The sequence below is a fragment of the Paroedura picta genome, chromosome 3 (assembly GCF_049243985.1).
Source record: "Paroedura picta isolate Pp20150507F chromosome 3, Ppicta_v3.0, whole genome shotgun sequence".
Classification (NCBI taxonomy): domain Eukaryota; kingdom Metazoa; phylum Chordata; class Lepidosauria; order Squamata; family Gekkonidae; genus Paroedura; species Paroedura picta.
This window is the reverse complement of record NC_135371.1, coordinates 157,902,585-157,930,465: the sequence shown is the minus strand read 5'-3', so window position 1 is coordinate 157,930,465 and position 27,881 is coordinate 157,902,585. Positions and strand designations below refer to the sequence as shown.

The 27,881-nt window shown below is 46.0% G+C and overlaps 1 protein-coding gene across 2 annotated transcripts in view; it reads right to left on the bottom strand.

Moving 5' to 3' along the window:
• Positions 1 to 1,965: 1,965 nt before the first annotated feature.
• The window catches only part of POU6F1 (POU class 6 homeobox 1), a 40,156-nt gene continuing 14,240 nt past the window's right edge, over positions 1,966 to 27,881 (bottom strand). For both annotated transcript variants that reach the window (XM_077328922.1, XM_077328921.1), the window contains 10 exons: positions 23,553 to 23,689; positions 22,320 to 22,533; positions 16,121 to 16,242; positions 14,153 to 14,378; positions 11,852 to 12,090; positions 10,310 to 10,438; positions 9,133 to 9,354; positions 6,259 to 6,397; positions 4,240 to 4,414; positions 1,966 to 2,907 (listed from right to left, as the gene is read on the bottom strand). In XM_077328922.1, the coding sequence (XP_077185037.1) occupies positions 2,562 to 2,907; positions 4,240 to 4,414; positions 6,259 to 6,397; positions 9,133 to 9,354; positions 10,310 to 10,438; positions 11,852 to 12,090; positions 14,153 to 14,378; positions 16,121 to 16,242; positions 22,320 to 22,533; positions 23,553 to 23,606 (1,866 nt within the window). In that variant the 5' untranslated portion in view covers positions 23,607 to 23,689 and the 3' untranslated portion in view covers positions 1,966 to 2,561. The remainder of the gene's footprint in view (positions 2,908 to 4,239; positions 4,415 to 6,258; positions 6,398 to 9,132; positions 9,355 to 10,309; positions 10,439 to 11,851; positions 12,091 to 14,152; positions 14,379 to 16,120; positions 16,243 to 22,319; positions 22,534 to 23,552; positions 23,690 to 27,881) is intronic.

The window sequence follows — 27,881 nt, the reverse complement described above, 5'->3', positions numbered from 1 at the left end:
GATGGCCCCTTCCAACTTTATGATCCTATGATTCTAAGCAGCGACTGGACAGATCCTTATCCTGGATGCTTTAGGCTGATCCTGCATCAAGCAGGGGGTTGAACTAGATGGCCCTTTCCAACTCTCTGATTCTAAGAAACCTATGCTTATACCATGGGGACTCTGAACATGCACTTCCCACCACATGTGATGTGGCTTCGTACCAAATCAGCTCATTGGTCCATCTGGTTGAGTATTGTTTATACTAATGGGAAGCAGCTTTCCACCATCTCAGGCAGGGAACCTTTAACTAGGGAACATTCCATAGGAGTCATATGCTTGAACAAAGAGGCATAGCACCTCCCTCAGCTATGCGAATGAAATGACTTGCATCTCAGGAAACCAAATATTGGCTCACCCTTCAGCCCAGTCTTTCTTTACATGATTCAGGCAGGCTTTCTCCAGGAATACTCTTTAAGTATTTAAGTATACTCAAATACTCTTTAAGTATTTGAAAGATTGTCACTTGGAGGAGGGCAGGAATCTGTTCCCGTTGGCTGCAGAGGAGAGGACGCGCAGTAATGGGTTTAAGCTACAAGTACAACAATATAGGCTATATATCAGGGGGGGAAATTTCACAGTCAGAGTAGTTCAGCAGTGGAATAGGCTGCCTAAGGAGGTGGTGAGCTCCCCCTCACTGGCAGTCTTCAAGCAAAGGTTGGATACACACTTTTCTTGGATGTTTTAGGATGCTTAGGGCTGATCCTACGTTGAGCAGGGGGTTGGACTAAATGGCATGTATGGCCCCTTCCAACTCTATAATTCTATGAGTCTATGAATGGAGAAAGGGTTGGTTCTTGGTGTCATCCCAGAACCCAACCAATCGACTCTTATGCAACTTGGAATTTTCAGAACCTTTCCCCACCCCCCAGACCTTGCTCCCACAAAGGAAAATAGACCTGTGGAACTACCCCAAGGAGAGAACATTCAGAGCAACACCACTGTTCTAAATATGCAATGCTATCTTCATAGTCATGCACAGCTTGCTCCCAAGAACCTAAAAACTAAGATTGCTGTTCATAGAAGAATAATACACAGCCCATAAACCGAAGGACATTTTGAAAAAATGTTCACATTGGCAGGAGGAAAAATAGAATGGCACCTGCTGTGATGGGACCAAGGTTATAGCATAGGCAGTTCTTAAATGTCATCTGACTGTATTTCTGCCTGTTCTTTATCCTGGGCTTTAGCAGCCTTGAGCTTAACTCAACAATCATATTGGTTGGACATTCTTTGGCAACATGTAAAGAAAACAGAGCAATTTAGCACCCCTGTTGCTTTTTTTTCTCTCTGCCAGAAATTAACAGAGATATATTTCTGGACATTATTCAGAGCTTTGCAGTGAGGATGAATCCTGCCTGGAAAGTCAAATCTTCCCATCCAGAAATTCTGCCCCCTCCCATGATCCCATAAAGGTGAAGGCTGACTCTGTTTGGGAGAGATGCATTCTGTACCAACCCATAACTATGGGTTCCAGGACTCAGAGCTGGCTTGGGCCAGGGGAGACACAGGTGTGCGCAGAAAACACCTGTGGCATCATCCCTCAGTCTATTACTGTTGGGATCTTCCCACCGCCCCCAATAAGGACTCTGAGCTGGGATCATCCAACCTAGGAAGTTATTCGAACGTGGGATCCACTGGATCGGCTGCTGAACGATAGAAGTCTATGTTCCCTGGCTCCATTTGCTAGATTATCCTTGTTGCTGACAGCTGGTGCCGTCAAGGGTTTCCCACACCACCCCTTCCAAACTCATCAGTGCTGAAGGAAGAGCAGACCGGTCTCAATTGCTTTCCCCTTTTCCCCAGTGTGCTTCTGGCAGTGAAAAGTTATTCAGTCCTTAAAAACAGACAAACAAAAACTCAACAGTCTGGGAATTCGGCAACCCCAAGGGTCCTAAGCAGAAATTAAAAAAAAAAATCCTTCAGTGATTTAAAAAAGCTTTTAGTTGAATAGTGCTCCGCAATAATAATATCAATAATAATAATAATATATTCACAGGGGGGAAAAGGTATAAATTATGCCACTACTTTGTTTAGATGCTGTTAACTAGATCTGTAACCACATATGAAGAGATAGAAGTGCCTCTGAAAAGAAATGGAACAAGGTTTTCACAGTTTTTTCTTCTTCTTGAAATGCGACAGGGAATTTCTCGTGGACACGGTCCTGGTGGTCCTAATGCTACCTTTTCAAACACGCAGGAAGTCCTTTTAAAACAAGATTAAAAAGTGACCGATCTTTTGTCTGACAGGAAGAAGCTACATGTGTATGTATTCCTACAACCTCCCATCGCTTCAGTGGGACGCTCAGGAGGGAAGGGTACGGCAGAACATGGACACAATCGGGACATGTGAGGGGAAAGGGCTCGGATACACTGAAGGAAGAGGAAATCCTATTTCATTCCCTCCCCTTCAGTCACCACCGTCGAAGGACTGGCAGGATGCAGGGAGAAAATAGCCACAAGGTGCTCAGAGCAGCAACAAAGAGTAGGAGAGGCTCTTTGATCCCAGCCCCGTCTGTTCCCTCAAGGGATCTGAAAGACGTTCAGTTTGCTGGTGTTTTTGAGTGTCTGTCGCCGGTTGCAGAACCAAACTCGGACCACTTCGCGGTCGTAATTGAGCTCCTTGGCAATCTCCGTGATCTCTTGGCCTGTGGGCAGGGCGTTCTTCTCGAAGTAAGCGTTGAGGGCCTCGATGGCTTGAGGCGTGAACGACGTGCGGCGTTTACGCTTCTTGGAGGGCTCCCCACCCACAAACTCCATCAAGTTCTGCTGACCCTCTTGGTTCCGCAACTCGGCCTCACTCAACCACTTTTCCAGCACGGGTTTTAACTTCTGGGCGCTCTTGGGGGTGATGTCTAACTTCTCAAACCTGCAGAGGAAAGGGCCACAGAGGAACGTGAGGAGGTGAGCCAATCTGTTCTTAGTTAAGGCGAGAGTGGGTATCAAGAATATCAACACTTTAAATGCTTTAGGCTGATCCTGCGTTGAGCAGGGGGTTTGGACTATGGCCTGTATGGCCCCTTCCAACTCTATGATTCTGTGATTCTATGATTCTATAACACAATCCCTCTCTCCTTTCAGGTTAAGGGACTTCACAGGAACCAGATCTTAGCACAGAGCAGAATGCAAAGGGCAGGATTCCACAAACAATTCCCATGTGCACAACATTCCATGTGCAAGCTGAAGTACCAAAATAACTCCTTGCTGTCTACTTGTGCTAGATGAAAATGGTTCTGCCTGTTTCCTGCGTGCACAACGCATAGCGTATTCACCTGGCACAATTTCAATGGCAAATACAATTGTGCAAGCTATCTATCGTACATTCTACTGCCCCAAATGCATATTGCTAGTTCATTAACAATTACAGTCATTGTGCCGTCGTCTGTGCAAGCAGAACTGCACTAAATCTATCTCCTTTTCAGGTCACACATCACAGGATCCAGCCCAACAGAGATGTGTTCTATGCTTTTGTGGAAATGATAATCACAATCTTCCGAACAAAATTCAGTGTGCTACAAGTGGTGACTCATGATACTCATAGGAAGGGGGAATAGTCCCCATTGTCACTGTCAACGCTCCATTGCAGCATCTACTATTCATTCATTCATTCATTCATTCATTCATTCATTCATTCATTCATTCATTCATTCATTCATTCATTCATTCATTCATTCATTCTCAAATTTATAGCCTGCCACTCCCAGTTTGAACTAGGTTCTGGCAGGTAACATAGTAAAAACCACACAATAAAACCCCATATAAAATTAGCCCTCCCTAGGGGTGAAAAACTGACCTCTCCCCTAATTGGTCAATGGGCTACCCACTTTCCCACACCTCAGATGGAGGGGTAGGCTGAATGTTCTTGTCAGTTCAGGGGGCTCCTAGATCAAACAACCCTGGCCTCAAGACCTGGTGGAAGAGCTCTGTCTTACAGGCCCTGTGGAACTGGGAAAGCTCTGATTCTCCTGGGAGTTCATTTCACCAGATAGGGGCCAGGACCAAAAAGGCCCTAGCCCAGATCAAGGCCAAAGAAATCTTGGCCTCTTCATTTTACTACTCTGTTTCAAAGAACTTCTGAACAAGCAAAGATGTACCTTAAAATGCATAGAACAAGAGATTCTATGCCTGTGTGGCAATCTCACATATGTAGATTCAAATGCACTTCCTACAAGAGATCCTTCCCCACAAACCTCGCACTTACCTGCAAATTGCAGACTGGCTGTACGCAGGTCCTTCAGTTGCTGTTAAAGCTTGGCCCACCTGGGTCTGTGTCAGACCCAGAGACAGGCGTCGGATCTTAAAGTTCTTGGCAAACTCTCGAATCTCCTCCAAGTTTATTCCATCTTCATCGCTGCCACTGTTTGGAGGCTGAGGTTCTAAATGCAAGGAGGAAGTCACCAGGGTCACGAGTCAAATCATAATCTCAGTTACTCCTCTGACCCAAACGAGACATTATATTTAATACATGACTACAATGGACTTTCAGCCAGACAGCAACCACAAGTTTGCCATGAGAATGCAATTCTGCAGCACTTTGGGGCCCAATCTGGATCAGAACCATGGCACGGTAGGAGCAAGGGCTTCAGCCTCCCCCCCCCCTCCATCGTTTCCTGTACCTGAAATGGTTCTGGGAATGTCATCTGCCCCATCAGGGGTGGCCTCCACATACACTGAATGCTTGTATGTTCAGCCTGCCACAGGGCAAATAACATGCTGGGTCTGTTTCAAGTAGGAAAATTAACATGAGGGGAAAGTCTGAAGCCCTCCCCCCCCCCCATGCCAGGTTCCACCCTCAAATCAAGCCCCTCAAAATCAGGTTCCCACAAGGACCTCACGACTGCTTTTTGACTGCAAGCAATGCCCAGTTTTGCCCTTAACCTGTGTCAGGTGAACAAAACAGGAGTCTAGCAGTACCTTCTTGGTTCCCAGGTAAGTGTTCATGGATCAGAGTTCACGTCATCAGATGGGATGCACCCTCCCTTCTCTGCTCCCTTCCCAATATGGTGGGCCAGTGAGAGACTTGAGAAGTTCCAGCCTGAAGAGGAGGAGGTTTAGAGGGGACATGGCTGCACTTTTAAGTATTTGAAAGGCTGTTCCTTGGAGGAGGGCAGGGAATGGTTCCTGCTGGCAGCAGAGCATAGGACCCACATTAATGGGTTTAAATGTGTAGGATGGTACTGGCTACGTGTCAGGGGAAGATTTTCACAGATTAGTTCAGCGGTGGAATCGGCTGCCTTGTTGAAACTCTTCATGTTGTGTTATGTAATAAAAAACAATAAACTGTTGTTTATACCTCTGATGTTTAATGTACCTCATAATGTTCCATACAAACCGCCCATAGCCATATGGGAGGGCGGTGTAAAAACCAAAGTAAATAAATAAAATAAATAGAGAGGTGGTGAGCTCCCCCTCGCTGGTGGACTTTAAGCAGCGACTGGTCAGATCCTTATCCTGGATGCTTTAGGCTGATCCTGCGTGGAGCAGGGGGTTGGACTAGATGGCCTGTGTGACCCCTTCCAACTCTATGATTCCATGTCTTGAGAGACCTGGGCAATGGGACGAGGAGAGGTGATGATAAGTCCTTTAATCAAGGCTGGTTCAAAAGATGGAATCCAAAGAGCAAAATTAGTTAACTGACAATGAATGTGAGACACATCCCTCCCTCCACCGTTCTGTTGCATATATAAATAGACTTGATGGATTTTCCCTCCAATGCACCTGATGAAGTGAGCTCTGGCTCATGAAAGAAGCATGCTGGAATACATTTTTGTGAAACCTTTAAGGAGATTCCTGCTTCTTAGTCAAGCAATGTAGCTTGCTCCTCACTGACAGGCTCTAACTAAATGAGACAGAAATCCCAGCCACACACAGTCAATGCTACCACAGCAGTGCAGGGTTGCAAATTCGGGCTGGCAAAGGGCATGTGATAACTTCATCCATCCATCCATCCATCCATCACCAAGCAACAACTAAGGAAATGAGGCTGGCATGAACTGAAGACACCACCAGCCCGAATGAGCTGACTGAAGGGTTTTCCATAAGCACAGAACAGTGAATGGCTGAACCAGGCACTCCCCCTTGCTGGTCTTGGCGGGAATTGCATCCCCAACACACGACCACCACCTGTGAGTCAGCATAGTAGGTCCCATTCTGTTGCATGGCTCACAATTCCCATCCACCACCTGGCCTGAAAACAAACCGCAACCCCCAAGATGCTTACTGGAAACCAGCTGGCTGACTGTCGGGGTCTCTGAGCAGGTGATGGGGACGGGAGCAGAAGCGAGTTTGGTGGCAGGGGGAGGGCTTGCGATGACCACAGCTGGCTGAGTTAATGTCGGGGCAGGTTGAATGGGCTGGACCTGATGACGGAGCAAAAGAGAGTGACAGTCAGACACAAAAATCCTGAACAAAACAGCGGCTCCGTCAGAACTATGAAGATCTTTCCTTTCTGTCAATTTTGGTGAAACATCAAATAAGAACTGTGCATCCTCTGCCCTGCAAATTTAGGCCAAAGAAGTTGTTGGCGGTGTAGAGTGGAGGCTAATGTTACCAACTCAATCTTGGGGAAATGCATGGAGATTTGGGGGCCTGGGGAGGGGGGTATGGGAAGGGGAGGAAGCTCAGCAGAGATGTAATGCGATTGAGGCCACCCTCCAAAGCTGCCGTTTTCTCCTGGAGAATTGATCTCTGTGACCTGGACATCAGTTGTAATTCCAGGATATATCCAGGACCCACCTGGAGGTTGGTAACCCTAAATGGGGCACAGTCTCTTCCTGGCTTTGCAAGTGTAGTGTCAGGCATGCAAACCATCCTAAGAGGTGCTTTCAGCTTTCAGTCATACCTTTGTCCCCTGAAGCATATGGAATGCTTTCTGCTTTATTTATTCAATTAAATAATGTATGTTAATGTGCTTCTGTGTTCTTTTGCTTTTCCTAAAGGTGAAAAACTGCTGCACAAATGGGAGGAAAGGTCTTTGATGATTGTCACGTCCCCGGAGTTTCATTGCATGGACAGTGATGCAATAGGCACCATCTATTCTGTTGCAGATTTGCATCAATGCTTTCCTTCCTTCCACCCCCACATCTTGGCTCTGGAGAAGAAAGAGCCATTTGGACTGAAACACCATCTCTCAAGCAGTCCCAATACTCTAAAAATGTTGTCTTCAACATAATTCACAATGAGACTACTTGAACCTGGACCTTACATGTCAAAGGGAGTTTGTAATGGATATGTGCATGAACAGGGCAGTCACAGATGTAACCTGACAGACAGAAGCTTTGTATCATCTCAATCACAGCATGTTATAATGAAGGCCATTTACAAATACAATGGGCAGGTCATTAATTAAAGTACACCATGCGAAAGTGGAGAACAACCAGGGCATCTCCAGCCCTGTTTATAACAGAATGTGCTCTGTACATGGCCTGAGGCATCCTTTCCTTTATTTGTACACCTGAGAGCAGGTTCTGGTTCTGACTTCACACTGCAATCTTGCCCCCTTCTCTCCCTACCCCTTCGCTTTGATATCATGTTCGGCACACGGCAGATCACTGAAATTTTAAGAAGACAGATGGCCTGAATCTTAATCAAAAATCAACATAACTCCCCATTAAAAAGGTCATTCTTTGGTGGTTAGACATATTCCAATCAACACATTCTAATTAATGCTTTATTTCCGCCACAAGGATACTTGCTCAAAGCGCATGTTTTGGAAGGGGAAACTGTATGGAACAGGCCTGCTTTCTTAGCGGATCCAATTGACATTCACACAGTCTTCGAGATTCAGAGAGCTTTACATGTTAATGCTGCTATGTTGTAGAGAGGTAGACATGTTAAGCCCACAGCAGGCAAACAGAACAGGCACCCTGAAGAACCTTGAAGAATAACATTAGCATCAACTCCAGGGATTCCCAACCAGAGGTCCATAGGAGTGCTGAAGGGGGTCTGTGGGAGCTCTGTAGTGGCATAGTATTGCAGAAAAGGGGGGGTCCAGCCTGTGTTCTCAGCTCCTGCTCTTATTTCCGACCTGCAAGAGGCAAAGCCACCAGAGTAGTAGTAAAGTTGGGGGAAGGAGCAAAATGAGGACCAAGGGTGTGGGTAGTGATGTCACTTCTGGGGGCATGGCCAGCTGATATCACTTCTGGGGCTCCTCAAAGTCTGAAAAATTATTTCAGGGGTTCCTCCTTGGTCAAAAGGTTGTAAAAGGATGGTCTACTCCAGGGGTAGTCAAACTGCGGCCCTCCAGATGTCCATGGACCACAATTCCCAGAAGCCCCTGCCAGCAAATGCTGGCAGGGGCTTCTGGGAAGTGTAGTTCATGGACATCTGGAGGGCCGCAGTTTGACTACCCCATGTCGGAATAAACACTGTCAATGTTGAAGGAGCCCATGGACTCCTGTATCGATTTTGCTCTATTTGAAGCGGCAGCACGTCAACCTCCAGGACAACACCCAACAAGATCCATTTTAGGGCCAAAGGAAGGGGAGGGACTGATTTCATCACAGTCACATTCCTCTTTTCAAGAGAAGCACATCTAATGGAAATTTAAGCATGGGCCACTTCCTTTTACCCTACCAACTGACTGAGGGCCATCAGAAGATGGAATACTGGAAATGACCAGAGAGTATCTCCACAATTTTCTTTCTTATATGTGCAAAAGCTTCAAATCTGCTCCAACATTCCTGCCTCAGTGGGTTTGCCATTTAGGAGACAAGTCTCCCCAAGTGGTACTCACTCCGAGGTTTATGGAGCGGCACATTCACAATGACCATCAATCTTAACAGCCACCAATGGTGGCTGTTTCCAGGTGGGAACAATCTGTCAATCCACAAGCCTGCTTCCCTGAAACTTGGAGCAGGCACCACAATGGGGAATAGGGCTCAGGAGAGCCAAAGATCCCTTGTCAATGAGTCACAGCAGGTTCCTGAGCCACTGCATAAGTTTCAGTGGCCTGAACAAAGGACCTGTTGGGAGAGAAAATATTTGTCCATTGCTCTGCCTTGTTTTCACTGTGTCTACCCCCTAGTGCACAACACACAACCCACTGCAGATGACTTCCCTGGCACACTGCAGCTTTGGCTACGCTGAAGCTCACCTCGGTCTTTGCTGGAGATTCTGGGGTGCTCGGTTTCCTGACGGCTGTTGCTGTCTGGATGGTGCTGCTGGCTAAAGTGGCAATGACCTGGCCCTGGGCATTTAACAGCAGCTGCGGGGTCACTGCCTGCACCTGCAGATTCTGGGCTGGCAACGTGGCAGGGGCAGCGTTTGCTGTGGCAATGCCGGCTGGGTTCACCACCCATGGAAGAGTTCCAATGACCTGGAAGAGGAAAGAAGAGAACAGTTATTTGTTTCGTTTATTATTCGGCCAAAATTCAGCTCATTTCGATCCTACTGGTTTTAAAAGAAGGATCAAGTGTGTCAGAAGTGATGGGGTTCTTAGCTTCAGCAAGTTCTCAACCCTTCTAAAACAACAAGAAAAATCTCAGTTTTGGATGTGCTTTGCCTATATATTTATTTAAATTGCACGTTGAACTTCCGAGCATTTTTAAAATGCATGCTTTGATTCCCATTCAAAAAAAGAAGGAATTGGTCCCGTCTCTTCAAGTCTTCTGGAGATGATTTTCAACAACTCATTACAGAATGTCTATGAACTGGCTTAATTGTTGCTGCCCACAACAATTTAAGATTTCTAACTTTGCAATCCTAAACAGAGTTATGTCCTTTTAAACCCACAGACTTCAACACAGAAGGATGTAACTCTGTTAAGGGCTGTACTTTTATTTATTTATTTATTTATTTATTTATTTATTCATTCATTCATTCATTCATTCATTCATTCATTCATTCATTTTTATATACCGCCCTTCCCTGTATTAGTTTTCCCTGCAGTTTTTAATATCCATTTTTACAAACTGCCATCTTGGACACCACCTCTAGAGACAGAAAGTGGGCGCGCACACACACACACACACACACACACACACACACACACACATTGGTTTATATATATATATATATATATATATATATATATATATATTGGTTTATATATATATATATATTGGTTTTATTGGTTTATTTATATATATATATATATATATATATATATATATATATATATATATATATATATATATATATATATATATATATATATATAAACCAATAAAACATTAGTGCATGAACGTGCTTGCTTTTCCAGACAAGGACTTCCCTTCCCAGGCCATTAATATTTTTGCTTTAAGTGTGTGCTGAAGTCTTATGGGACTTACCTGCCCCTGGGCATTTGTCAGGATCTGACCCGTAATTCCTTGCACACTGGGAATCGTGTTTGCAAAAACTGGCGTTGCAGCCAAAGAACTGAGGAGCTGGGTTGGGGCCCCAAGAGAGGCTGCACTGAGCTATGGGGGGGGGGGGGAGGGAGAGAGAGAGAACCGAAATCGGGCATTAAAACATTGTTATTCCGGATTCATGTAATTAGTAGAATCTATTGAATCCTGTCCTACCTTACAATACTGTTCTAAAGACCGCTGAGATAATGCAGGGATGGCTAGCCCCAAAGCCATTTTACCTGACTCCCAATAGATCCTACTAACTTTTAAGATCAAGAGGTAAAAACCTGCCCATGGTACCAGACAATTCCGCGGGCACAGGGGCTCATGGTAATTGTCGTCCATGGATGTGGAGAGCCACCCCTGCCCTACACTATGCTGGTGAGCAGAAACTTGCCATAATAAGTTTAGGCTGAGAGAAGAACTGGCCTGTGGTCACCCAGTGATCTTCATGGTGGAATGGGGATACGAACCTCACTTCTGCCATAACAGTCTTAATTACTATAACTCACTGGCTTCCTTACTGCTTATTATTATTATTACTTATTTATGCTACTGGTGCTGGAGAAGACTCTTGCGAGTCCCTTGGACTGCAAGGCGAACAAAACGGTCAGTCCTAGAGGAGATCAGCCCTGACTGCTCCTTAGAAGGCCAGATCCTGAAGATGAAACTCAAATACTTTGGCCACCTCATGAGAAGGAAGGACTCCCTGGAGAAGAGCCTAATGCTGGGAGAGATCGAGGGCAAAAGAAGAAGGGGACGACAGAGAATGAGGTAGCTGGATGGAGCCACTGAAGCAGTCGGTGCGAGCTCAAATGGACTCCGGGGAATGGTCGAGGACAGGAAGGCCTGGAGGATCATTGTCCATGGAGTTGTGATGGGTCAGACACGACTTCGCACCTAACAACATTTATGCTACTTTGACAATATAAAATGGCCTTAACCTGTGGCGGATGGTAATTGATTAGGATTTGTCATGGCCTTCCAGAAAAGATTCTGCCGGTTGCTGCAAGAGAAACAAGCTCTATCTTGCCTGTCATGCTGCCGCATTTGGAGACCCATGTGGGTGTGGCATATTTATGGCCATACGTTATCATTACAAGAACAATTGGAGATCCCGGCATCTTAGAATCCATGCAAAGCATATCAATAATAAAAGCAACCCAGCCCCCACAGAGCTTCCTTCAGGCATCAATAACAGACAGGGCCCATCTTTCCCAGCTCCCACAATTGTGCTGTGACTGTTTACTTAAAACTTTTATCGGCCGCCTTTCTAACTTGCACTACTCAAGGCAGCTTACAAGGTAAATAAAACAACAACGAAAAAAAGCACATAGACCCAAATTTAACTCATGCTGCTCTCTTCTTCAGCGTAGTATAATCTTGGCAGGCACAGCATGTGATGGGGGGACTGAAAACCTCCCCATTCCTGCCTTTCAACCAGTGAGTGATCCCTTCTGGGCACAGTTTTCAGCTCCTTACTATTCCAGGGTTAAAGGCAAATCCCGCCGGCTGAACTGTAATCTGCGTTTGCGTCTCTAGAGGCTTGGCGACAGGCGGCGTTGAAACGGTGGTTGCCTGTGGCAAAATGGCCGGCTGAGTCTGAGGCTGGAACACAGTCTGTGTTTGAACCGGGGGCCGTGGCTGGACTGTTTGCTGAGCCTGGAGAACTTGGGCTGGCTGCAAAGGGGCTTGTATGGCCGTGTTTAGCACTGCAGCAGCTGTGGGAGCAAGAGCAGGAGAGAGACAGACTAAGTATCCGCCACAATGCTGCACTTTTTCTTTGGCCTTGTAAGTTAAAAAAAAAATACATCACTGTTCTCAGAATGGAGCAACTATTATGTCTACGCAGCCAGAACATTCAGTGGAGAAATTTAACTTAAGGCTGTAATACATTTTTAAAGGAGATGCTTTATAGCCAAGCTAGCTGGCGGAATGGATAAACGAAGTGGCATCTTTCCAAGTAGTCATCTCTACTAGCATAAACACGTGAAAGTGTATTGCACAGAACTCTGTGTCTCTCACTGTAAGTTCCTTCCTGCTTTTTCAAGAAGATGGGTACTGCTGGAAGGCAACCTGGCAAAGAAGCAGCCAGCTGCACACAACTAGACATGAAGCTGCAAGTGCCTGTATTGGCTGCCTCCGCCTATGGCCACTGCAGTCATTCAGAGGCTTTGGAACATACAGAGGATAATTCGCAGACTCCTGTGCAAACTGGGTCACAATGACAAGTTGCACCTAGAAGGTTAATTATTCCCCCCCCCCACTTCAACTATACTTTCTTGATCTAGCGTCCTTTTCCTTTGCCTCTTGCAAATAAAAGCTATTCTCACAAATTACTTACCAGAAGAATAACCAGACTTAAATCACATTCTGACGGGAACTGACCAGCATGGAATTTGTTGCTGTGAAATATTCTACTGTTAACGTTTATTGATTCAGAGTGAGCTGCAATCCGCTTTCCAAAAAAGCTCCGGAGGTGGCTAACCATGCATTCCTATGCAAGGGTCTTCCCAATCTAGGTTCAATGATTTCTTTTCTTTCTTTCTCTCTCTCTCTCTTTTTTTAAATCAAAAAACCCAACTCTATGTTTTCAATGGGCTTAGACTGGAGTGGGTAGCTTTCCCTGCAACCCTAAGCAGAGTTACACCCCACTGAAGCCAATGGCTTAGAAGAATCTGGTTCTGCAATGCACTGTACACAAAGGTTCGTGCTGTAAGATATGTTAATGAGCTGCAATGACCACAATGGCTGCAAATAAATGTTTTGGACACTGGAACTTTGACATGGAACTCCCCACCAGCATGCAAGGTCTTTCCTATTCGTTCCTGGGGAAGGCACCAATAAAGTGTATTGCTTTGTACCAGCAAATCCACTCCCTCTCCTGAAGTGAATGCTGAAGCCCGTTCTGAGCACGTACAAGGATCTGGCTCAGAATCAACAGGTCCTAATAAACATCATTAGACTTGCTGAGTTCCCTCTTGTCTCAGCTAGAGGATCTAAAAAACAGCTCTTACCCTCCATCCAACTATTGCCTTAGTGGGAAAAAAACCTCCAAATTTAACAGTACTACATTTCTTCTAAAGAACATGGCAAGTGCTTGCACCCATGACCCTCCCTTCTACTGAATCAGACCACAGGTCCACCTGGGCCAGGATGGTCTGCTCAGACTGGCAGGAGCTCTCCAGAACCTCAGGCTTGTTTCAGCTAGAGATGTTGAGGAGTCAACCTGGGGCCTTCTGCATGCCAAGCAGATGCTCTACTACCAAGCCACAGCCTTCCCCCCACATGAAGTTGCCTTACACTAAATCAGACCATGAGTCAGTATTATCTAATACAGGGGTAGTCAAACTGCGCCCTCCGGATGTCCATGGACTACAATTCCCATGAGCCCCTGCCAGGGGCTCATGGGAATTGTAGTCCATGGACATCTGGAGGGCTGCAGTTTGACTACCCCTGATCTAATAAGACCAGCAGTAGCTCTCCATGGTCATTCAGAGGTCTTTTGCACCACCTACTGTCTGGTCCTTTCAACTGTAGATGCCAGAGGTTGAACCCAAGAATTTATTTTTTTAGATTTATTTATTTAGATTTCTATACCACCCTTCCCTATGGCCCTGGGCCTGCCGATCAGATGCCCTGCTGCTGGACCACGGCCCTTCCCTCCCTCCCTCCCTCCCGCCCTCCCTCCCTCTGTCTCTCGTTCAAAAGTGTCTGGGTTTGGCACAAGCAATCGGGGCACCGTCATGCAAGAAGGCCATCCTGCAGAAGAGTGCGGATTACCTTGCAGATTGGCTATAGGTGATTTGAAAATTCCCCCAGTAGTAGAGGCGGCCGTCAGTCCCGGAAGGGCAGCGACCGTTGCTGCAGGAAATGTCCACACAGCCAGCCCCTGCTGACCTGCCACTTGACCTGCAATACTGATGGGGATAAGAAGAGGTTGAGTAACTGCCCCTGCCGGAACCATTACGCCTGTCACAACTGTTGCTAAGTTTTCCTGAGTCAAGACCTGCAAAAGTAAACAAGATTTAAAAAAGAAAAGGGAAAAAAAGAAGATCAACGCCACCGCAGACAGCATCAGCGCAGCAGCCGCGCCAGTGAGCCCACGGGAGGCCCAGCCCAGCCAGGGGACCCCTGCCTGAGATGCGCCGCGTGGGGCTTTGCACCCCGGGCCAGCAGCTGGACAGACGCAGCTCTGTAACACCCAACAGGGGGGGCTGGTTGCAAAATCAACATTCCGCAGCAGGCGGGGACGTTCTACAGCACTGAGGGAGCATGCCAGGCTGCCTGCACGCCAAACCCTTCGCTTCGGAACACAACTGGCTAAGGCAGGGACCCCCAATGTAATGCCCGTTGGCACTGTCACACCTGCTGACACCTTTCCTGGAACCCAGCAAGGGTTTTTAGAAAGAGGGCGGGACCAGGGGAGGGGGGCTTTGCATCAGCAAAGCTTCTGATTGGCCCCTGGATTGGCAGTGCAGGTTTTAAAAATCATAGCTTTGGCAACCACTGCCCATGTAGTACAAGTATCTCTGCTGTATGACTGAAGGAAAGCTACGTTTCCTGCGGCAGCCATTTTGTGGCTGTTCTCGCCGTGCTGTGTCAGAATTCTAAAAGTTCTTGCAGGCTCAAATAGAGTCAAGGGTCTCTGGCCTATGAGCTTTATGTTGGCACTTGGCATTTTTCTTGGAGAAGGGGCAGTTTGTGCCTTTTCCCAGGTGGAGTCCCTGATTACTCCCCTGCTTACTGGCAGGGAAGATTGTCCCTCCTTGCAGGACAAGAGAGCGCAAAGAACACCAGATCCGCTCTCAGGGAAGGGGGACACAGATGATATTCTGGCAAAGAAGTACTACATTTTTAGCAGAAGGCCAGAGACCTCTATGCTAGCAGATATATGCACCAGAAAGCACCCAGGCTTGCTGCTTCACACAGCAGGCTGGAAACTTATTTAGAAGAAAAGCTATTCTGGTTCTCTCAGCAGGTGCCAACTGCATACCCACAATGAGCAGCAGTAGAGAAAGGAGAGAAGGAGTCAAATAAGAACTTAGGGGAAAAGCTGACATCAGCCCCCTCCCCCCCATATTGGCTGTGGGTGGAGCATCTGCCCAGAAATGCTCCGCCCATAACCACCGAATTGAGCCAGAGAAAATTAGAATTTCAATTTTCTCCGGCTCAAAAGGAGGAGGGGACCAGCCTTCTTCATAAGTCCATTGTACAAGACTAGTCTGCCTATTGGTCACAGACTGTTATTGTTCCTGGGACTGCTGGGAATACCAAGATTCCAGCTGCCAGTCAAGCAAGATGGCAGGACCTGGAAATATTCCTTTTTATCATTATAACCTAACAAGGGCTGGCATGATTGCCCTGCATATACCCTGTGCTAAGAAACACATTCCCGCCAATGACAAAGGAAAAGTGCATTTGATTTCTACATACCAACAAACTTAAAAAATATGAACTAATTCCAGGACACTAAAGTTCCACGTAACAGGGGGTATTCCCAATACTAGAATATACAATATCCACAGCATTATGGTTAGACAAAGTGCCACAATTCCAGAACATTCTGAAACCTTAAGGATCCAGTTCTGCCTCTGTGCAGATTTGAGACTCTGGCTCTCCCAAACCATGGCCCTGAATTCCCACCTATTTACCCTGTACTGAATGCAGAAATTGAATGCACTATTTCCTGTGTTCACCACCCCATGCAGTACCTCCCACGTACCCAACACAAAACTGTAGGGTAGTTACCTGTGGCGTGGTTTGCACTGTGACCGGTGTGAGAGTTTGCGTTTGCTGGCTTGTCACTTGGCTGAAGGGGATGACGCCTGGGACAGGCGCAGGAGTTATTTCCGGAATTGTCTTTGCTTCACCTGGGGGAGAACGAAACAAGGGTTCATCTCTGAACCGTAGAATGTTGAACCAGGTTAATACCACTGAATGAACAAAGGAGAATTATTGGGCAGGGCTTGAAAGCACCTCTAATGACAAAAGGTTACTGAGGGGCAGTCTGGAGTAGGGAAAAGGCTGTACCTTCATCCAAGCACTGATCCCTGATCCCAATCATCCTTCTTTTTAAAGGGGGCCATGGGGTCGGGCATGCAGTGTTTAACTTGGCCCTAAAAGCCTTGCATTTCTGCTAGAAAACAGTTTGCAATGTGAAATTCATATAATTGGATCCAGTCCAAATGTAGCAATTTCTACCAATTCCTTCTTCCTATTGCAGACTCCACCTCTCATTTTTCCCCTCAGGTTCTCCTATTCTTTAGGAGCTGCATTTCATGATGTGCAACAGATTGGGGGGGGGGGCAAGAAAGCTCTGTTACACAGGTGGAAAATTTAGTCTTGGTCCTACTCAGTGGTCATTTCCACTAATGGGGAGGGGAGACTTTCACCAGTCCTCCCTACACACACTGCAGACCTCCATTTCACCCCTCATGCTGTTCCTTTCCCTCCCAGGACAAGCAGTCTGAGAAGCATCTCAAGCTGTTCGATATAAATCTACGGGATTTTTTAAAAAAGAAAAGAAAAACTTTTCTTTTTGTATTGAAGATTTCCCCACCCCAAGTAAAATGCTGTACAAGAAAACATGAAAGAAAATGAAGAACCCTCACATCCTCTGCATACATAATGGATGACAAAAAGCAAAGAGGACAAATTATCAAAGAAGTCTAGTATCTAAAATTTAATGACTGTAAAGTTCTAGTTTTTCCTCTCAGTAAATTGATGATGATGTCATCCATTCTCTATAGGAAAGTCTTCACCATGCACCCGTCTCTGACTGCTTCTTTTAGTTGGTTCAAGGTCATCCCTGTATCGGCTTTGATCGTGTCAAGCCAGCAGATCCTTTGGCGACCACGTTTCCTTTTGCCGCTGACCATGCCGAGCATTAATGATTTTTCTAACGAGTTTGATCTCATGATGTGTCCAAAGTAAGTGAGCTCTAGCTGTAATATCTTCCCTTCTAATGACGTAGTCAGTCTGCACCTCTCTAAAACTATCTTGTTGTTAGCTTTGGCTGTCCATGGTATCCGCAGCATTCGTCTCCAACACCATAATTCATCTCCAATTACCTCAGTAAATTATTGGCATTTAATCGTGGGAAAATCACTATGAGGGGATACGAAGAGATACCTAAAGTATCTTTCAAATTATTATTTTTAATTACCCCAAACAAAAATAATAACAAATAACAAAATATAACAACAATATTGGCAAGTGTACCGATAAACAGTTATAAAGGCTTTCCAAAGGTCTAAAAATATGTCCAAATGTAAAGTTCATCTATATTCCACATACTCAAAGGTTGATAAAACTGTAAATTCCTCAATCCACTGGATTACTGGAAGCAGGCATTTATTTTTCCAGTGTAGTAACAGAAGTCTTTTAGCAACATTTTTGTGGATGATCAATTAGTCTCCAGGTGACAGGCAAATAGTTTACCTATCGTCAAAGATCAAATGCGTTCTAATACAAAATTGATATAAGTGATTACTTCCTCCCAAAAAGACCGAATAACTGGACAGGCCCAAAATACTGGCTTAAGAGACATATCTTGTAGGTTACAGCCCAAAGAATTAGACTTTGTACTTTACGAAAAAAGAAATAACTGTGGTGTCGAGTATAGTGGTCCCCAACCTTTTTCAGGCTGGGGACCAGTGGCAGCAGGGAGGGCGAATGCCTGGCTGTGCATGCCATGCATGCGCAGCCCAGCCACACATACGCATTGCGCTTGTGCGGCCCTGCTTCCCTCCCATAGTAAGAAGCTTGCCGGGCCACAAGCTTGCGGCCTGGGAAGTTTTTTACTGCAGGGGGGGGCGGGCGGGAAGAGGGAGCCGCGGCCCAGTGCCAGGGCCTTCGCAGCCCGGCACCAAGTCACACCCCAGTGGTTGGGGACCACTGGTCTAGTATATCCTAAATATAATTGCAGCTGAGTAAGTCAGTCATTGTTTAAGGTTTATAGAAACAATTGGTATAAAATTTAGGGGTGTATCCAGTGTGGTGGAGAGCCAGCATGGTATAATGGTTAAGAGCAGCAGACTCTAATCTGGAGAACCAAGTTTGGTTCCCCACTTCTCCACATGCAGCCAGCTGAGTGACCATGGCCCACTCACAGTTCTCTCAGCCCCACCTACCTTACAGTGTGTGTGTTGTGAGGAGAGGAAGGGAAGGTGATTGTGAGCCCCTTTGAGACTCTTTCGGGAAGTGAAAGGTGGGGTATAATAACCAACTTTTCTTCTTCTATCCCATTGCTCTAGCAAAATAGGGTGACCTAGCTCACTCCTTATTCCATTCATTTCTGAGATATTGCTTATTATATTTATTAATAATATAATTTACTATATAATTTATTATAATTTAATATAATTTATTAATATTTATATGAATAAGCATCCCATATTTATAAACAAACATTGTTGTTTCATTTTCTGCACTGATTCAATGAGATTTGCTAAGCGTAAGGGAGATTCTGAATCATTTAGCGCCGCAGGGCCATATTTAGATATCAACAGATGTTGCAGTTATAAATATAGACATTCAACAGAGGTTAATAGGTCATATCTAGATCTCAGCTGAGAAAATAACAAAAACTCATTGTCACAGGCTATTAATTGCTCCAAAGGGGGGAAAAAATCTCCATTTGTCTAAGCCTCCCCTTAAAAATATTTCTTCACAGTTTCTGCCTTTGCATTGGCCTATAGCAGGGGTAGTCAAACTGCGGCCCTCCAGATGTCCATGGACTACAATTCCCATGAGCCCCTGCCAGCAAAATGCTGGCAGGGGCTCATGGGAATTGTAGTCCATGGACATCTGGAGGGCCGCAGTTTGACTACCCCTGGCCTATAGTGTCAATTAAGCCTATGAAAATGGGTGAAATGGATATTGTCATGACATTATACACCATAATTCTCAAACTACAGAAAAAACAGGAGGAAGAGGATGTATTTTAGCATGAACAGACTGGAATGCATTCCATTTAAAGACAAGAAACCTACAAAAGGTTTGAGTCCAACTGAGAGGAGCAATCCCATTAATGGGTGCAAGTTAATAAGAACAGGTTTCCTCGTGAGGTGGTGCATTCTCCTTCTGTGGAATTTTTAAAGCAGAGGCTCGATAGCCATCTGACAGAAATGCTAATTCTGTGAATGTAGGCAAATTGTAAGAGGGGTGGGTGGTAGGGCATCAACTGGGCATGGAATTAAGGTCATTGTGGTGAGCAGGTAGTTGTGAATATTCTGCATTCTGCAAGGGGTTACACTAGATCAGGGGTAGTCAACCTGTGGGCCTCCAGATGTCCATGAACTACAATTCCCATGAGCCCCCGCCAGCAAACGCTGCCAGCAAATGCTGGCAGGGGCTCATGGGAATGGTAATCCATTGACATCTGGAGGCCCACAGGTTGACTACCCCTGCACTACCCCTGGAGGTCGCTCCCAACTCTATGATTTTATGATATGCCTGATAAGAGAAACTAAGATCAGGAAAACCAAATCCTCCTTAATGGGATTGCGCTGTCTTTTAAGCTATCCAAGGTATCAGTTTTATAAACGTATTTCCAGGTTTATTTAATTAGTTAGTTGCTTTATTAATAGTCTGTCTTTCCCACTTGGGACTAAAGGTGGATTACACAGAGTAAACCAATGCAATCAACAGGGCGGGGCATCCAGTAAGCAATGAAATAGAATCTGTGTTGTAGAACCAACCAGAAATCTAAAAAACAGAATAAATCTTTGTTCACCTTAAAGGTGCTTTTGGACTCAATTTTTGTTTTGCCACTTCAGACTAACACAGCTACCCACTAGAATTTAAGCAAATAAAATGTATACAATCTGAGATATGTTTATTTTGAGTGTATCTACTTTATCTCCTTTAAAAAAAGTTTAAGGTTGTCCATCTGTACAAATCCAAAGATGGAGTAGCAATCAACATGTTAAAATTTAGAATAATCATGTGTTTACTATTCCTCTAGGAATCACTATTCCAAGATAAAGAATGACACTTGAGCATCACTAAAAATGTCCAAAAATGTGTGATGTTTTATCTCCCAATGATATCAACTCAAGATTCTGTCCAGCTAATCAATCAGATAAATCACCAGAAGTATTAATAATTTTCATTAATACAGGAATGGAAGACTGAGGTTTAGTAATAAACAACTGAAGATAATCAGCATAAAGAATAAGTTTACATTCCAGAGAGTTATACACAAAGCCATGAAAATTATTATTCTGTCTGATACTCCAAGACAGATTTTCCAAGCATAAATCAAAAATGAGAGGAGAAAGAGGACAATCTTGCCTAGCGCTTCTCTCAAGAGGGAATGGCACAGAAAAGTTGCCAAACTTCTCTCTGAATCGTTTTGTTCCAAATATAGCCCTATTTTGGGTGCTAAATCCCTCTTGAATAATTCAGTTTTGCACAGTTTGTGGAATGCTAGAAGGGAGGGAGTCTTCCTGATCTCACCCAGCAAGCCAGGCAGGGGCTGCAACAAAGAACACAGGTGTACAAACAATTGATGATTTTGCCCATTTGCAAATGAGTGCAGCTGCCATGGCGGAGCATAGGGTCTACACTAAGCTATCCTAAACAATACGAAATAGTTACCTCTGACATCCTGACCCCCACCAACCTCCTGCTCCCCACAGGGTAATCTGGCTCCCGGTATTCAGATAAAGCACTTGGACCATATCAGACTTGTTAACTCTGCCTGCCTTGTGTTGATGGGAAGCTTCTCCCAACAAAGAACCGCCCAGAGCTGCAAAGAAATGGGTGGTATAAAAATCTAAATAAATAAATAAAGATTTAGGGAACTGGCCTCATGTTGCACAGTGCATCCCAATCAGCACACAATCAGCATACCCACATTGAATTTTGTGACAGCTATCCATCATGCCCTCCAGGCAGGCAAATGTATATCTCTGCAGAAATACATCTGCTCTCTCCCTCTCCCTCTCTCCCTCTCTCTCATCTATGTGATACAGAGAACCACGACTAATATCAAAAGTTATAAAGTATTTATTTCAAAAGAAATGGTCCACAAACATATTCTGAGCACAGCACCAGACTAAGCAAGAGATTGTTAAAAAGTGTAAAACGCAGTTCCTCTGTCCCTAGCCAATGTTAAATATAAGGCAGCCTACTTGGCTTAGAAAGTTACAAATGGCCTACAGCAGGGGTAGTCAAACTGCGGCCCTCCAGATGTCCCATGGACTACAATTCCCATAAGCCCCTGCCAGCATTCTACAGGGTTTCCATTACCTTGAGGCCTCTTTCAAGTATGTAGGTTAGCACATGGCAATGGCTGCTTCCAGCAGACTTCACCAAAGAGTTCTGTTTGCCTTGATGAAATCAGCATAAAACAGACCCTTCTCCTCCCCACCAGGGGTTTTAGCATCCCTTTCTCCACCCATTGACCAGGTCCAAAAGAATTTCCCTTTAGTCTCCACAAGATTCTTCCTAAAGTCTTTCTAGTACTTAATTCCTCCAAATCTCGGTTCTCCTCTAGATATCACCTATCTTTTGGAGTGGTATGGCAGGAACGGAGTTGGCACATGCTATTGTCTTCTAGCTAGACCTATTAGTATTTTTAAAAGGGAGGCTGAGATGACGCTGGAAATCAATCGAGTTGACTCCCTACCCCCTCCTGCCTGATCTCTGGCAAGAGAGAGAAAAAAATTAAAAATTCAAAGCAAAAAATGCATTTCAGAATCTCTAAAGGGCTACTGGATTCGAATCTAACCATTCCACGGCAGACCAACGTTGCAATCTTCTGAAACATTTCAAGGTGAGTTCCCCCAATGTACCAAGTGCTTTCTTAGGGCCATGACTACACCAGAATCAGGCCTGACAAAGGCAACCTGTCCAAAGCTGACCTACATCTTGTATGTTTTTTCTGAAAAATAAATACAGGCCAAGAAATGGGAAACAGAATTAAGAAAGCGCTTCTTACCACCCGAATTGGCCAGTGTCTTCTCTGTGTTTTGTTCCACTCCTTCCCTCCCTGTTTCACAGGGCTCCGGAGGGCAGCTCATGGGAGCTTCTCCTCCCACTGATGTTGTTGTAGTTGTTGTTTCCAAAGATTTCCCTGAGTTCTCTACAGGGAGTGGAGCGTCCACCCCCACCTCCAGCACCCTGATTGTCTCATGACCAGACATCACAATCACCTGAAAAGAGAATGCAAAGAGAAGAAGGAGATGAGTGGGCTCAAATCCCCAAACCAAGGAACAACGAGAAGAAACAATGGTGATTTGAACCACCGATTCTTAATGAGAACCAGCGTGGTATTGTGAACAGAATATCATGCGAGGATCTGGGAGAGCCTGATGCCCACTCTGCCGTGGAAGCTGGCTGGGTGACCTTGGGCCAGTTAGTCTCTCAACCACACCCACCTCGCAGGGTTGTTATGAGGATAAAATGGAGGAGGAAACAAAGATATCAGCTTCCCTGGCACCCCAAAGGGGAGAAGGGTGGGGTGTAAATGAATAAAATAGAATCCCGTCTTTAGCTGAGGCCACAGAAGAAGCATCACGGCCACAGGGCCAAATTTGACATAATTATATATGACTGATCTCCCAAGTTAAAAAAAAAACCCAAGAAATACAGCTGGCAGGTGCTGCCAAAATAGTAAGAAGGAAGAAAGGAGACTGTAACCTTTCTTCCATCATATTTTCCCATCCACTCCACACCCACCCAGCATTTCATTTGAGCTCCCTGGACAAGAATGGGGGGGCACAACAACAGCTTTGAGACACCATATTCAGTGTGCAATGAGGCCACAGTCGGAAGGAAAACACAGATACAACACACCTTATTTCAGCTCTGCAAAAGTTGGCAGCTTCCCCCACTGCCCTGGTAACATTTTAGTCAAAAAGCAAATAGAACGACTCTCCTATGCAACATGGACGCAGGACATCGGCAGAAGCTCGGTGGAATGGGCTCCTTGAGACAGTGTTAGGGGTGGGAGGAACCATCTGGAGAAGTTTAAAGCCATTTTATTCACATGCACTTTTGATGGATCTGCAGCTGCAGTTAGTTCTTGCAAGAGGGGAGCCAACGGGATTTCACTGTATTTCCTTTTAAATGTTGGACCAGGGGCCACAAGGGAAAGGCAGGATGGAAATATTTGAACGAATTAAAAACCACCCCCCCACACACACACACACAGCATGGCTCAGACACGTACCTGCTCATTAACGGTCAGGGATGCTTCTTGTGGGGGAACCGTGTCTGCGTCCATGATTGGCTGCTGGCAGAAGCGAGTGGCAAGGTATGATGGGTCACATGCTGCAGAGACAACGGAGGCTAAGGTTGCGGAGGCGCCTGTCAGGAAAGCAGAAACTCGCTCAGTTCCAAGGGCTGATATGAACCGGTTTACTTTAGCCCTTCTTTTTTCATGTGTTACAGGTTCCTCAATGTCTGCCTCCTTAACAAAACCTTCCTTGAACCCTTTAAGCCTCACCTTACCCCACTGTTCCACCACCGTCTGCTCCTACCCCAACATGCCCAGCTTCACCATGCTTTGGTCCCTACAGGGCATCTTGAGGGAGGGAGGGAGGGAGGGAGGGAGGTATTTTTCAGTGGCTCAAGGCAGGTCACAATAAAATCCCACAATAATATCCATAAAAATCCCATTCCCTTAAAATTCCAGCAGCGTTCAATCCAAGCCTCCTCCTCCCCGCCCACTTCCCATAGCTCAAGCACCACTTCTATCCACCCTGTGCCTCAGGGGAAGGCCCTGTAGCAGTGCTCCTTTTCTGAGGGAAGGTAGGTTTCTTTTTTGTTCCTCAAGTGTGATGCGGACATCCCTCCCAGAGTTGAGGATATATCCAAGAATCCTCTGTACCTTCAGAGCAAGGGGAGGGGGAAACTATGGCTCTCCAGATGTCCATGGACTATGAATCCCATGAGTCCCTGCCAGCAGAAGCAACGGCTCATGGGAATTGTAGTCCATGGATATCTGGAGATTTGGCAACCTCTGCTCCACAGCTATTCATCCTGTAGTAGAGATTTTGGGATTCCCCTGGAAACCTCTGACCTATAAAAAAGGTAAAGGTATCCCCTGTGCAAGCACCGAGTCATGTCTGACCCTTGGGGTGACGCCCTCTAGCGTTTTCATGGCAGACTCAATACGGGGTGGTTTGCCATTCCCTTCCCCAGTCATTACCTTTTTACCCCCTCGCAAGCTGGGTACTCATTTTACCGACCTTGGAAGGATGGAAGGCTGAGTCAACCTTGAGCCGGCTGCTGGGATCAAACTCCCAGCCTCATGGTCAGAGCTTTCAGACAGCATGTCGGCTGTTTTACCACCCAGCGCCACAAGAGGCTATCTCTGACCTACTCATGGTCAGAGCAGACAACAGTAGACCAGTCCTCAGTGCTTTAGAGAGACATCTCACTATTCGGGAACCCTCCCCCACCCCCAAAAGTCTATTTCTCTTTCGTTATCATCTGTGTTTCACTGACAAGCTCTCTGCTCTGAAAAACTTTCCCTCATCTTTAAAAATGAAAAACATCCAAAACAAAGAAAGCCAGGCAATCTTGTCAAGAGAGCTGAGGATTCCTTCTCTCTGAGGTTCTTCCTTGGGGCCTGTACTGTCCCCTGACTGCCTCACAGAAAGGTAATTGCCTTTATAGGAACCGAATGCACTTTTTATAAGGCGTGACTCTGTGAAGCACTTAGCCAGCTCGCCGGAATTACATTCAACTCTGATACGTGCGGGGAAATTCTCTTGTTTACTCAGCCTCATAGGGGACCACACGCCCCGACCACTGAGAGCGCCACATCTGCCGGCAGCCGAGAAATGCCAGAACTTGGGTGACATTACTTTGGACGGAGCTAGTTATCACCAGCGCTCCATACACTGAGTTTCTTCTGACCTCCAAACAACAGAAATTGCTTTGGAAAATTTTGTAAAAGGCTTTTCACTGACAGGTGAAGCCTGAGGTAGCCTTCAGGGCCCACAGCACAGTAGAAGGCTGGAGAGCCTTGGGTTCAAATTCAGTCAGCCACGAAAGCTTACTGGGCAACCCAGAGGCGGCCCGCCGCTGTCTCTCAGCCTGAGGTATCTCAGGAGGTTGTTCACGTACCACACTGGAGCAGAAAAGAACCTTCTATGCCAGGGGTCCCCAACCTATTTCACCCTGCAGTCACTTTTGGACTCTGACACGTAGTGGTGGGTGCAATCACAAAATGGCTGCCAAAAGTGGCAAACTCGAATGGTAGTATCTTTTTAGCAACTCAGGACAAAGCGTTGCTTAACAGAATGCCTTTTAGAATCATCCTCGTTTCCAAATATTTTCTTGTACACATATAGCCTACCTTCAGTCACACTGTGAAGATCCTTGTGCTGTTCCCTAAGCAAGCTCCAGGGGCCAAACAGAAGCCCTGCTTGGCAAACGCTCCACCTAGCCCCTTTCACTTTTTTAAAACGCTTGGCAGGCGCTACAAAAGGCACTGGGTGCCATGGTTCCCATGGGCACTACACTGGGGACCCCTGCTTCGTGCCACGTGATCTCCTTGGAGAGGGGGAAATAACTGATAGCAAGGAGGAGTTCAATACCGGGGAGCTGTCTAAAGCTTGGTAATCTTGCATTCATGCCTTGCCTTGCTTCCCACTGTCATGATGGAGGTTCATAATCTGAGGAAGAGTGCTTGCATTTGAGAGCTCGTGCCTTGAATAAATCTTTGTTGGCCTTAAAGGTGCTACTGGACTCTGATTTGGTTGCCTTGCTTCAGTGTTTGCTCCCCAGTTCTTCATTTGGATATTTATACCCTGGTCTTTCCCCCAAAGCAATTTTACCACACCTTCCTCCACTGTGATCCTCATGACGACTCTGTGAGGCAGACTAACTGGGAGGGTGTGGCTGACCCATGTTCAACCAGTGAGATGCCATCGCAGAGTGTGGATTTGAACCTGAGTCTCCCAGATCATAGTCTAACAGGGTGGCCAAAGTGTGGCTCTCCAGATGTGCATGAACTACAATTCCCACGAGCCCCTGCTAGCATAGGCAATTGAAAGGGGGTCGTGGGAATTGTAGTACATGGACACTTGGAGAGCCACCCTTTGCCCACCCATGCGCTACTCCAGGGATCCTCAACCTGTGGTCCTCCAGATGTGCATGAACTACAATTCCCACAATCCCCTGCTAGCATAGGCAATTGAAAGGGGGTTGTGGGAATTGTAGTACATGGACATTTGGAGAGCCACCCTTTGGCCACCCATGCACTACATATCTCCAATCTATGCCAACCCTAGCACTTGTCTCTCTCCATTCACATGACCCTCCCGGCTATCTCCTGTTTGCCTCAGAATCACTGTGCCTCATTGCACAGGCATCATGCAGCCAAGGCAAGACACTTGTGGGGGTTGTGGAGGAGGGGAACTGCTTGGCGGGACCCTTGAACTACAATTATATCACCCCCGACCTACAATTCCCAGGGAAAAAATGAAATGACTTTCCCACCAGTTTCAGCCTGTAATACAGAGAAAGCACACCAGACCCCTCAAGAGGTTTCTCTCCACCCAGTGGTCTGCCTACCAAGCAAAGCAAAGTGCTTCCTTTAGACCTCCAGGTGCATTCCTAAGCACGTGAGCCATTGTCGAAGTCTGAGAACAGGCCCAGCATCACGACATTCACGCCAACGTATTTATCATTTCCAAAGAAGACTCAGATCTTTTCAGGCCCTCCCTATGGGACAGAGTCAAGCAGAGCACTATTTTTCGACGCTGCGCAGAGACCAATTAGCAAGAGAGACTATTAAAATAGACATTTCCGAATGTCAAGCTCCGTGCGTGCGCTGCGGCTCATGGCTGGGCAGGATCTCATTTCACAGACATTCCACCAGTTTGTAGTAGCGTTTTCTGTTCCTTTTTTTCCCTTTTTAAATTGCTCCTTCACACATTTCTGCAATTAATGGGACAAATAATTTCGCCCAGATGGCAATGTTAAGTGTGCAGTGCAAGAAAAACAGCCATTTCACAGCAGATGGTGACAAAGAAATGAAATGCGCAAAAGAATAGAAGAAGGGGGGGGGAGGAAAGGGAGAGGAATGGCTTACAAGACGCCAAGCCTCACTGTGAATAGAATTACCAAGTTTAATTACAAGTGCCGATGAGTCAGAAATATAAACGTCCCAGATAACATCCTGGGGGGACTCTTACCTTGATGGTAGCTCAAGGTAAGGAGCAGTGTGGGACCAGCAGAGAAACTGTCATGAGAGAACTGTCAGGATTCAAACTAGTGTCCCAGATCTCTGCTTCAAATCCCAAATGAACTGACCAACTTCTGTAAACAGGCTGTAGGCCAGAGGCTGTACATAAGCAGGCATGCGTCTTAAGGCTGGAGAAGCACATCCACTTTGAAGAAAGCTGAAAATTGTTTGAGAGCAGTAGGGAAAGCTTCCTGTAATACAGCTGTCCCCAACCCCCGGTGTGCGGGCCTGTACTGGCCCGTACCCGTAGATCATTTGGTACCGGGCCGCGGCTCCTCCTTGTCCTCTTCCCTGGCTGCT